The 12,478-nt window shown below is 39.0% G+C and overlaps 1 protein-coding gene across 1 annotated transcript in view; it reads right to left on the bottom strand.

Moving 5' to 3' along the window:
- MTX2 (metaxin 2) overlaps nucleotides 1–10,773 on the bottom strand; it is a 64,920-nt gene extending 54,147 nt beyond the window's left edge. Inside the window, exon 1 of the mRNA XM_007451094.1 lies at nucleotides 10,538–10,773. Coding sequence (XP_007451156.1) covers nucleotides 10,538–10,577 — 40 coding nt within the window. The 5' untranslated portion in view covers nucleotides 10,578–10,773. The remainder of the gene's footprint in view (nucleotides 1–10,537) is intronic.
- Nucleotides 10,774–12,478: the final 1,705 nt, after the last annotated feature.

Here is a 12,478-nt window from a genome sequence, read left to right as displayed (position 1 = left end):
GTAAGTATTCATGTGTCATTCTCTCAAATGGTTATGTTTAGACTTCGCCCCATTATAAAAAAGATCCACCATTTTTCATTAATTTCCAATAAACAGCAGGCCAATTCCAGGTGACTATGAACAGATATGAACCTTGTAGCTAGGACTCAAAATTTGAATTCTTTTTAAAAATGGTAATCTGTAATTCATAAAAGAGGAAACACTGACACCGTGTCTGAACTTTTCTCAGAAATAGAGATGAATATGAGATCAATAGCAGAACTATGCAAAAACAGCTGGTTAAGATTAAAAGTGCAGTAACTGGCCGAAAAACAGAGAAGACAAACAGTCCCACACAAGTATCAGACCTCAACATTGTTAACAGTGTTAACCTTCAAGATTTAATGGTTCTCTAAATCTAATCCTAGAAAATGGAAAATAAATGTCCCTCCAACTAAGAAACAATCCTCTCCACTACTCTAAACCAATTACAATCACTGTAACAATAGTACCTATTATTTTAAGTATCTGCCCTTTTCTAGTACGTGACATACACCCACTCTCTCAAATCAAGCTAGGTAACCAAAGAACTCTCTATTCCTCCTCCCTCACTCCTCTCAGCTAGCCGTGAAACAAATGACTCCCTACAGAGGATTTGATCTGTTGTTATACCTGCAGAAGTCTTGGCAGAATTGCCAGATTCCCCAAGAACAACAACAAAAAGAATAAGAAAAAACAAACAAGAAATAAGATAACATAGACTAACCATCACAGAATCCCTTCATGAACAGAAGCACAGGGATGGAAAATCCTCAGAGAGGCTGAAAAAAATACATTAAAGCACTTAACTAAACAACCATAGGTTATTAAACTTGGAAAATGTACCAGGGACTATGATAAATGGACAAAGATGAATATAAAACTGCCATTGCTCTCTAAGATCTAATTTTGTTGAGTGGGTGGGGGGCACAGAGCAGAGGGAGTGAGAAGAGGTGACTGAGATGCACATAACCATTTACAATACAATAAATGAATACAAGTGGTGTAGGGAAAAAACATAAGTCTTGAAGTGAGACATGCCTGGGTTCCCCTCCCAACTCTACAACTTATTGCCTAAGTGACCTTAGCCAAGTTGCAGAACCTCTTCTTGCCTCATTTACTTCATCTGTAAAAACGGGAAGTATCATCTACCTTGTAAGGTTCTTGGAAGAATAAAATTAGATAAACTATGTAAATGCCATATACAGTCTCTAAGCTCACAGAATGTACTCAGTAACAATTATTAATATAAGCATCAGACCAGAGGGATGTATAAAGCACTACAGGAATCCTCTTGAAGAAATAACAATCTGCTTGAGGAAGACAGGAAAGAATTCACGAGAGGAGACGAAATATGAACTGGGTAAAAAAAACAATCACAAGTGCGCTAGACAGAAGGTGAGGGGCAGGGAGAGGAGTTGAGATGTTCACTAAATATCCAACACCCCTAATTCAGTTTGAGAGAAGGGAGGTAAAAGGCCCAGTAAATTAGCATTTCTATTACAGGATACACCACCTTGTATTTGTTTCAATGGATCTGATCAACACAAGAATATAAGTTCACCAAAGGCAACAACTGTTACTCATTTTTGTACCCCAGCACTTAGCAGAGCACCTAATGCAAATTAGATACTCAACCTAAAAATATATTCTGTGGAAAATACAAGCAGGTCTTTTGCTATCTAAAGCCTAAAAGATATCTGACAGCAAAAAATTGCTGTAAGTCTGGAAATAAAACCATCTAACCAAATTAGGAATGATAACATCTCAGGTTAAGCCATGAAGAAACTTCTCTGGTTTATAAAAGTTCTTAGAGATAAAAATATATAATCAGTACAAAAACATAGCAAAGTGTACAAGCATAATGAAATGCTTTTTATGGTTTCTATTTTGCTAATGCAGTTACAGTTAATGGGAATTGCCATGACAAAATGATTGTTTTTATGAAAAGAACCTTCTTTATTACTAACCAATCAAATTTCATTTTTATTACTGATGTAGGAAAGTTCAAAACCATGATTCATTTATAGAGCGTACAAAAATAAGAAGTGTTCAAGAATAGAGTACAGGATCATTTACAAAGCAATAAAAAATTAAAACGTGCATTTCTCTTACTGGCAAGGCAGAAACTTCTACACATAAATGTCTGTGGCTGGATTTGCTGAATATTATAACTTCTGTCTTTGAACAAAAAATGAGAAGCCTGAATTTAATATCTCATCTTCATGTGACATCTTCAGCCCATCTGAAAACTGCTTATCAAGAAATATCAAAAAAGCTTGCAAAATGTTAAGAAGTTTGATGTTTTCTTTCAATTTTCACTCATATATGAAAGGCTTGAGCTAACATTAATAACTCAGAAGTCTTCACAGAAGGGGCTTCCCTGGTGGCACAGTGGTTGAGAGTCTGCCTGCCGATGCAGGGGACATCGGTTCGTGCCCCGGTCGGGGAAGATCCCACATGCTGCATAGCGACTGGGCCCGTGAGCCATGGCCGCTGAACCTGCGCATCTGGAGCCTGTGCCCCGCAACGGGAGAGGCCACAACAGTGAGAGGCCTGCATACCGCAAAAAAAAAAAAAAAAAAAAGTCTTCACAGAAGAAAGACTGACAAATTTTATGGGGCATACATCACCAAAATCTTTTAAGTTAAAAATGAAAAATCATGTAATTTCAGAGTACAGAATGTTAATGAAGCACACAAGAAAATCAAAACTCACATTATGCTTAACATGGACTATTATACAATGAAAAACAAGCCTTCCAAGTGATCTTAACAGCATACCAAAGTTTTCTAAAAGGAAATAAACATTGCCTTTAAGAATTTGGTTTTCAACCTGTTCATATGATAAAAGAAAATAGGTCACACTGCTGTCAAACTGTATTTTGCCTCTAATCTAAAGTATAACCTATTTTGTCTTTGTTTTGCTTCTCCATCTGCCCCTTCAATATCAACTTTACATGTGCCGAGGTGATAAGCACTACGGTATGAGTCTATTCATACAACTAATACAAATGAAAAGAGATTCTCTGAAATGTAATGGCCACTTCAGTAACTTCTCAATAATTCCTCAGTGCCTTCCTCAATACTGGAGAATCCTCAGAATGTGGACTACAAATAACTAACAAAATATCTTTATTTTTAAGAGCAAAAGAATTGAACGCACTGTATTTTTTCAAATATCTGTTGCAATTATTAGATACTAGATATACAGATGTAAGAGCCTTGACTACCATTTTCTTCACTCTTAATAAATCTTGTGAGCAATAGCATCACTTCTATCTTACAAAGGACTTTTAACCCATAGTTTCCACTTTGGGCCTCTAAGACGCTTCTGAAATGCTTTCAAAGTCCAAATTTCCCAGTATTCATGTGGAAGAAAGATGGAATAAAAAGCACTTTATTATTGATATAAAAGCAAAAATTTTTTAAACATGCCTATATTGATTATACTTACTTTCAAAATGCTTACATATCAGTGCCATGAACCTATAAAACTACTTTCCTAGATCATACCATAAATTAATGCAACTGCGAGAATAAAATTAATAATAAATTTAAATAATTAAGCACCTGCATGCCCACAATGAGATAAATGAAATATTCCAAGTCTTCTTTTTCATCCTTTACATAGTTTACAGAGCTTCTAAATAAAGAACAGATAATGTCCTGATTTCAAAAGATTAATAATCATAGTATGATAAAATTAACTAATATGCTTAAACTATATCAACACGTTAGTGAAGTAATAAGATCATTCAGAAACGATGGTATAGAAATTAATAAAAATAAAGACACTTTGGATATTTTGCTGACCAAAATGGTAAAGGGATAACAGTACAAAGGTAACATCCTCAGAGGCACCTAGGGAACAAAAGCAGTAACAAACTACCACATACTGAACATACCATGTACTACCCTAGGTGCTTAGAATACATTATAAAATATACTATCCCCTTTTCACAAATAAGGAAACTGTGGCCTAGAAAGCTCTGCCCAAGATAATAAAACAGAAAGCAGAACTGAGCTTAGAATTCAGTTCTGTCTCACTCCAATGGCCTTGTTCCTAACCTTTATACTCTATTACCTAACAGAGTTTCAATTTCCTCATCCATAAAACAAGAAAAATGCCTAACATGATCAAATTGTTAATACTAGCAACTATGTATCAATATATCATCTAGCACAGTGGGTCAAAAATGGACGCTAAGGGGCTTCCCTGGTGGCGCAGTGGTTGAGAGTCCGCCTGCCGATGCAGGGGACATGGGTTCGTGCCCCGGTCCGGGAGGATCCCACATGCCGCAGAGCAGCTGGGCCTGTGAGCCATGGTCGCTGGGCCTGCACGTCCGGAGCCTGTGCTCCGCAACTGGAGAGGCCACAGCAGTGAGGGGCCTGCGTACTGCAGAAAAGGGAAAAAAAAAAAAGGACGCTTACTCTTATCATCAACCAGATACTTAGCAGCTAAGTTTTTAAGGCTAAAACCTTTTAGCAATGCTAACAAACAAATCACCACTGAAAAAGTCTCAGAGTATTTATACCTATGACCTATACTGAAGATACAATTATATAATGAAGATAAATATGGCTGGAACTTATCAAAGGTATAATCTTGAAACAAATATCTTAGAATAATTTATTACAGGAGTAATTTTAATAAAAGTAACTGTTTACAGATGTTTTATATTATTGAAATAAATTATGTATTCTATTTACAGGTAATTTTAAAAGCTTTACCAAACTTGTATCTTCACACAGGACAGAAGCAAAGTCCAGTAAAAGAGAAAAACTGATAGGCAAATGAGCTAAAAATAATATTAATGAACACTTACTGAGTGCTTACTATGTCCCAGACACAATGCCAAGCATTTTCTATCTTTTGTCATCTAGTCCTTAAATAATCTATAATTATCTTTACCACTTTGCAAATAAGAAACCTGAGGCTTAAAAAGGCAAGTAATTTGCCCAAGGTCACACATTTAGCAAGTAGCTGAATAAGAACCCAGGTCTGACTCTCACTTCCAAGTCCACAGGAAGAAAGTAAGGTGAAGGAAGTGATCAACACTGTAGGAGATTCCTGCAGTTTAGCGCTCAGCACCTCTCTAGCTTTTTGCGTGTATCTGGTGGCACTGTGGAGCCCTAAAAACTGGAGTCACTCCTGGTAAAGAGATGGGCAAGTGAGTCAGACCTGTCCATCACAGTACTCTGTCCTTTTGGCTACAGTGACTACTCCAAATATGGCCATACAACCCAAATGGGAATACTCAATCCCTCCCCGGGATATGTGCCTACCCAACTATCTGAAAAAAATAATTTTTTTTAAACCTCAAACTCAACTAATGTATTGGAAAATTTTGCCAGTTAAAAAAACAAGTTAAAATTTAAAATACATAGGCTGTTACAAAAGATTTTGAAAACCACTCAATATCCAGGACTATTTTCATCCTCTTTTTAAAGTTCTTAATCTAGCATATCATTATCTAGAGATCCAAGCTATTAATTCAAAACCATAAGTTACCATTTATTTCCATGTCACTGAGTTAAAATTCAAAATTCTCTCCCAGTTTAAGAAATTTATCCAAAGAAACTACTCAGATACACAAATATGTATTTGTAAGCACTGTTTACAAAGTCATATACACCTGTGATGGTTTTGAGGTTCATGAAACTGGCTAGACTGAACTACATCTGCCAGAATACCCTTTCTACTGTTTATTAGGGTGAGCTACAAGGGGTATCCTCCAGCAGGTGTTGGGAAGACAGAAGGGAGGGAGCAGCCATTTTGTAGCAAACACCTCCCAGTTATTCAAATACTAATCTAGGCGTTGCTGTGAAGGGATTTTGCTGATATAGTTAAAGTCCAGGATCAGCTGACTTTGTGTTAATCAAAAGGGAGATTATCCTGGGTGGGCCAAACTTACCAACAGAGGACCTAAATCCTCCCTAAGCTCGGGCTCTGCAAGCAGCACCTGCGGCACGTGCTCCCTCCTCCTCCTGGACCCCCTTCAGGGCTGTCTGCCTTCGGACTTAGCATTTGCTTGGCCAACCCCACAACAACAGCACAAGCCAGTTCCGCGCACGCGTGCATGCGTGCATAAGAGAGAGGAGAGGGAGAGAGAGAGGGGGAGGGAGAGAGAGAGAGAGAGAGAGAGAGAGAGAGAGAGAGAGAGAGAGAGAGAGTGTGTGTGTGTGTGTGTGTGTGTGTGTGTGTGTGTAGACAGAGCTAGAACAAGCGCTAGAGCTCCTATCACTTCTGCTTCTCAGGCCGAACTAATATAACACCCAAATACCCATCATAATAAGACTAGATAAGCTAATTATGATTTCTTCATTACCGTGAAATACTAATGCAACCATTTAATAATGATGATATATATGTCAGTCCATTCATAGACATGGAAAGAGAGCTCGATATGCTACATGACTAAACAGATTACAAAAAAGTAATCATATTATATATTATTTATGTTCTTTTTTTTTATTTGTAGGGAGAGTAAATGAGGTAGCTTTGTTCACCAAAGTTTTAATGATGAGGATGAGATTTTAAATTTATGATTTTAGGTGATTTTTACTTTGTATTCTTTTGGATGGTTTTCATTTTCTACAGTAGTAATGTATCATTTTTATTATGAGAAAAAAAGAAAAAAAACAATAAGCCGGGCTTCCCTGGTGGCATGGTGGTTGGGAGTCTGCCTGTCGATGCAGGGGACACGGGTTCGTGCCCCGGTCCGGGAAGATCCCAAATGCCGTGGAGCGGCTGGGCCCGTGAGCCATGGCCGCTGAGCCTGCGCGTCTGGAGCCTGTGCTCCGCAACGGGAGAGGCTGCAGCAGTGAGAGGCCCACGTACCGCAAAAAGAATAAAAAAGAAAAACAAAACAAAACAAAACAAAAAACCTTTCTTATTACACAGGAAAAAAATGTCAGGTAGACTTACAGGCTAAAATGTGCTCAGAGTCTTAAAGGACAGACAGGAGTTATCCAAGCAAAGTGGACAGTTCAGGGAAAAGGCAACATTTGCCAAAGATGGACACTACTAATAGTTTATTTATTTACTAATAGTTTAGAAAGGCAAGAGTTCAAGGAAAGGGGTGATGAGAGATGAGGCTGGAGAGACAGACTTGGAATAACTCACTGGAGGCTCTTGTATGCCTCACTCCATTCTACTGACAGTGGGGAACCAATGAGGTGTTAAAACAAGAGGAGTTAAATCTGCATTTTAGGAAAATAAAAATAAAACAACACAGACAAAAACCCACTGAGGCTTTGCAGTGTAGAGGCTGTACTAGAAAGAGACCAGACTGAAAGCAGGAAAACCTATTCAGACACTACTACAGTAATCCAAGCAAGAAATAACAAAGCCCTAAACTAAGGTAATAATATAGCAGTGGAGATGAAGAGAATAGCTACTGAGTCACAATAAGGAGTAAGAACTGAGAGGACTTGGTGAGAGATACGCTAGTGGTAAAGAGACAGAAGGTTCATTTACATGGGGGAGTTCAGAGAAGGCTTTCAAAAAGATGTCCTTATGAATGAGGTTCTCAAGGACGGCACTTCATGAATAGCACAGATAGATGTAAGATGCCGTTAAATGTTTCCAAAAGAAATACCAGTTTGTTGGCCCACTGAAAGAAAGAATAATAAGCAAAGTGTTAAACACATTAAAAAACAGAGCACTCAACTACAAAAACAGATTCACATTTACTTATTAAGTTATAACGGGACTATGTAGATATATATCTCTAATCTCTTGAGGTTGATCTCTTCCAAGAAAACCGTTATTACTGCCAGAAGCAGACTGCTGTGATTAGTTGTTAGATTTGAGTCACACTTACAAATCAAATACAAGGTTTCATATAAATTATTGGTATAGCCACCCTTTTTTCGCTGTTGCCAAAATATAATCTTTCAAATTTTTAAAATTAGAACCATTTAAATTCAAAAGTAAAATATTCTCACTCCACCAACATCCTATCCTTATTACCCTGACATTACTAGTTAAAATTAGTTGAATATTCTTCTATATTTTTCTTTGCTTACATACAGATGTTTATACAGGGTTCATTTATTTAACAACAGTGGGTTCATACTATATACATATACACACATACACTATTCTATAACTTGTTTTTACTTAAGATAATCAGAGTTTTCAAGCCAATACATTTAAAAGATATACCTCTTCATTTTTAGTATCTGTAATAATGTGGGTATGCCATAACTTAGGACATTTCTGGGTTTTTGCTATTACAAGTAATACTACAATTATTACTGTTGTATATTTCTTTAAATACTGGTCCTTCTATTTCTATCAGATAAATCTCATGAAGAAGAATTTCTGCGTCAAGTTAACAGCATTTAAATAAATATTGCTATGTTAAGTTCCCAAAAGGCAGTGATTTCTTACAGACTCACCAATACTTTGAGGGTCCAACTGAGTGGAAATTACTGGAGAGCATCTTTTCATACCTTCACTGCTGATTTGTATTTCCCCTTTTGTGAACTGCCTGTTCCTGTCCTTTATCTTTGATTCTGTTGGACTGTCTTTTTCTTAATTTGTAGAAACTTATGTCTCTTATCGTACAAAGCTTTTTAAATTTATGTGCAATAAAATCCATAATTTTTTTCTTCCATGAACCCTGAATTCTGTGTCTTGCTTGGGCTTCCTACGCTATATCTCCTATATTTTTTCCTAATTATTTTATTACAATTTGGTTTTTGTTCTTATTTTACACTTAAATCTTTAATTCATCTGGAATTTATTCTAGCAATGTTATGACTTAGGAGTTGTCCCAACACCATTTATTGAATTAGCCATCTATAAACGCCTCCTCCTAGAGTGACCACTCCAAAAAGCTAAGATGACAGACTGATAAAATTCCTAGAAATTCTTAAATTTCACTAATGGAAGCAAAGTTCCAAACTTATTAAAAGCTTACTAAAAGATATTCATCATTTTTTCTTTAAAAGAAATCACACATTAGGGAATACAGTATACCAATATCAGCATACATTGAAATATTTTAACATAGCAGCAATCTAAATTAAATTAATGACCTAATTTTTTTTAAACATAAATGGTATAAATAGAAATAATCGTTGTTTGAAATCTCAAGATTATTCATTGATTCAGGTCGTGAATATTTACTGAGCACCAACTGACAGGTCCTCAAGATACAGGAGACAGGGACTTTCCTGGTGGTGCAGTGGTTAAGAATCCACCTGCCAATGCAGGTGACAGGGGTTCTAGCCCTGGTCCGGGAAGATGCCACATGCTGCGGAGCAACGAAGCCCGTGCGCCACAACTACTGAGCCTGCGCACTAGAGCCCATGAGCTACAACTACTGAGCCCACGTACCACAACTACTGAAGCTCACATGCCTAGAGCCCGTGCTCTGCAACAAGAGAAGCCACTGCAATGAGAAGCCTGCGCACCGCTACAAAGAGTAGACCCCGCTCACCGCAACTAGAGAGAAGCCCTCACAAAGCAATGAAGACCCAAGGCAGCCAAAAATAAATAAATAAATTTTAAAAAGAAAAAAAGATACTAGAGACATAATAAGTATTATCCCAGCTTTCATGAAGCTTGCAATCTAGTGGGAGCTTCCCTCTCTTTCAGAAAACAGTCTTTAAGTGAAAAAAGGAAAAAAAGAAGTGTATGTTCACACAAATGCAATGCCAAACATTTTGGAAAATTCTGTAACACATTCAGTACTTTCCATTTCAAAAATTCTACCTTATTGTAAATGTACCTATTTATCCTCGTGACTGAATATTTACCGTACTCACCGTGAGAATACTGCTAGGATGTTTAAGATTAACTCCATTTAAAGATTAACTATGACCCGTCAACCTACACCTACAATAGTCTCCTCACTTTCTCAACAATATGTAATTTCTTTCACTACAGTAAATAAGAACCTCGATAACAGAAATACATTATAAATCTATTTACATCAGTCATGTTCAGTCCGTCAAGTCAAAGGCGTTTCAGAAAATTCATGTAGACTTAAAAATGTGTCAATGAATCCTAGAGACGTAGCAAATGATAATACTGTGCTGCTTGAAGAGGAAACTTCGGTGGCCACTCAAATGACAATGGCGACTCACTAGTGACAATCCCCTTAAACTTCAGGTCCCACACCGAGGCTGCCCCCATACTTAATCACTGAAGCCTTCAGAAGCCCTGCCCCTGTGGCCACGCCCCTATCTTAATTCCAACCCACGGCACTCTCCACGCACCCCAACACGTCCAGACCCAGTGGGCAGCTGGACAAAGCACTGCCCAGGAAAAGCAGATGGAACTCCCAGTCCTACCGGGTGACCTTGGCCAAATTTCTCCCCCTCCGTTTTCTCATCTATGAGATGCGGCTGGTAGTCAGTGCCCACCTCAATCCCCAGGCCTGGGTTCAGCGTCTAATGCTGCAAGGCTGGAGGAAACCTGCAGTCCTAAAGCCCACAGTGCTCCCCACGACTGCCCCACGCCGGTCCCCGCCTCCGCCCGGGTCCGCGGCCATGCACGCTACCTGCAATCTGCGAGACGAAGGCTTCTGCCACTAGAGACATGTCGGCTGGGCGGCCCTGCGCCCGCGGTTCCTACTCCCCGGGAACCTCAGCGAACTCCTGCGCAACCCGGCGATTCCTGGCACCTAACAGACCTGGCCCCGGCTGAGGCTCGGACTAGCAAAGCCCACCCCCGCGGCGGCCGTGGCTGCTCGGGCGGGAAAGACCCTAAGGTTACCGCCAGGCCAGGCCAGGAACTTCCGGCGCAGCTGACAGCGGCGAACGAGCACTTCCGCCGGCCCCGCCTCTGACTCCTCCCGGCGGTGCTGTTGCGGGCTCACGGCCGCTGGGGGCCGCCGGTGGGCGGGGGGAGGGGAGGGAGAGGGGAGAAGGGTGTTTGATTCCCAACTCCAGCCTACCCGGAAGGCGGGGGTACCCCAGAGGTTTTGTTTCCTTTCTAAGTGAGGATTTTGTAAGCAAGTAATTTTTTTTAAAGTCGTTTCAAACAACAAGCATTTGTTTGCTCTTGATTGTATAGGTTGGTGATATTTTTAATTCTATTTTTTATATAAGTTTTAAAGGTTAAACTCCATTTACAGTTATTACGAAATATTGGCTATATGCCCCGTGTTGTATTGATACAGTACATCCCTGTAGCTAATCTTACACCCCGTAGTTTGTACCTCCCACTCCGCCACCCCTGTATTGCCTCTACCCCCTGCCACTGGTAACCATTAATTTGTTCTCTATATCCGTGAGTCTGTTTCCTTTTTGTTATATTCACAAATACAATATTTGTTGTATTTTTTAGATTCCACAAATAAGGGATATCATCAAGGCAAGTAACAGTTTTAAGTGTCCACTGGATACTAGGCACTTAAAAAATATATACAGTATTCTATTTCATGTCATCCTCTAGATGACCAATAAGATGATGTTACTGCCATTTTACAGATAAAGAAACAGGCTTAGGGATTTTAAACTGCCTGCACAGGGAGTCCACTCAAGCCCAGATTCAAACCCACATTAATTTCCTCTATTCAACTATACTGTTAGGTTGATTAGTCCATGGACAGACGTTAGTGTTTATTTCTTTATTCAAACATGCTTGCCAGAGAGAAGGCGGCTTGAGCAGCACCTAAGCTAAAAGTTTGCCCTTCATCTCTGTACACCTGAAATGAAGCTCATCTTGGAGAATAAAATACTCTAGTCACACACTTCAGTTCATCCCTTTCAGGGGTAAGAGGGGCAGGAAGAGGAGACACCTAAATCCCATAAGTGACTTTTTACCCCTTAACCTAATAACTTTTTAAATTATACATAAACAATTCAAGAAAACTCAGACTATATTACAGATTTAGAGGAATGAAATATTACAAGTGAAACAGACTTCAGAGATCATCTGGAGGGCCAAAGCCCCTCTTTCACTGATAATAAACAGGTTCAGAGTGATGAGGTGACTCATTTTAAATCACACAGTAATTGGAAATCCAAGCCATAGCAATTAGGCAAGAAAAGGAAATAATAGAAATTCAGTTTGGAAAGGAAGAAGAAAAACTGTCACTATTTGCAGATGCTATGATATTAAATGTAGAAAACCCTAAAGACCACCAAAAAAACTTTAATAAATGAATTCAGTGAACTTTCAGGATACAAAATCAATACATAGAAATCTGTTGTTTCCATACAGTAACAGCAAAATGTCATAAAGAAATATTAAGAAAACAATCCCATTTACAATTCCATCAAAAATAATAAAATAGGGACTTCCTTGGTGGCACAGTGGTTAAGAATCAGCCTGCCAATGCAAGAGACACAGGTTCAAGCCCTGGACCAGGAAGATCCCACATGCCGCGGAGCAACTAAGCCCGCGTGCCACAGCTACTGAAGCCCGCTCACCTAGAGCCCATGCTCCGCAACAAGAGAAGCCACCGCAATGAGAAGCCCACGTACCACAATGAAGA

This window comes from Lipotes vexillifer, unplaced genomic scaffold (assembly GCF_000442215.2).
Source record: "Lipotes vexillifer unplaced genomic scaffold, Lipotes_vexillifer_v1.1 scaffold645, whole genome shotgun sequence".
Taxonomy (NCBI): domain Eukaryota; kingdom Metazoa; phylum Chordata; class Mammalia; order Artiodactyla; family Lipotidae; genus Lipotes; species Lipotes vexillifer.
The sequence above is the reverse complement of the archived record's forward strand: the minus strand, read 5'-3'. Positions and strand labels throughout refer to the sequence as shown.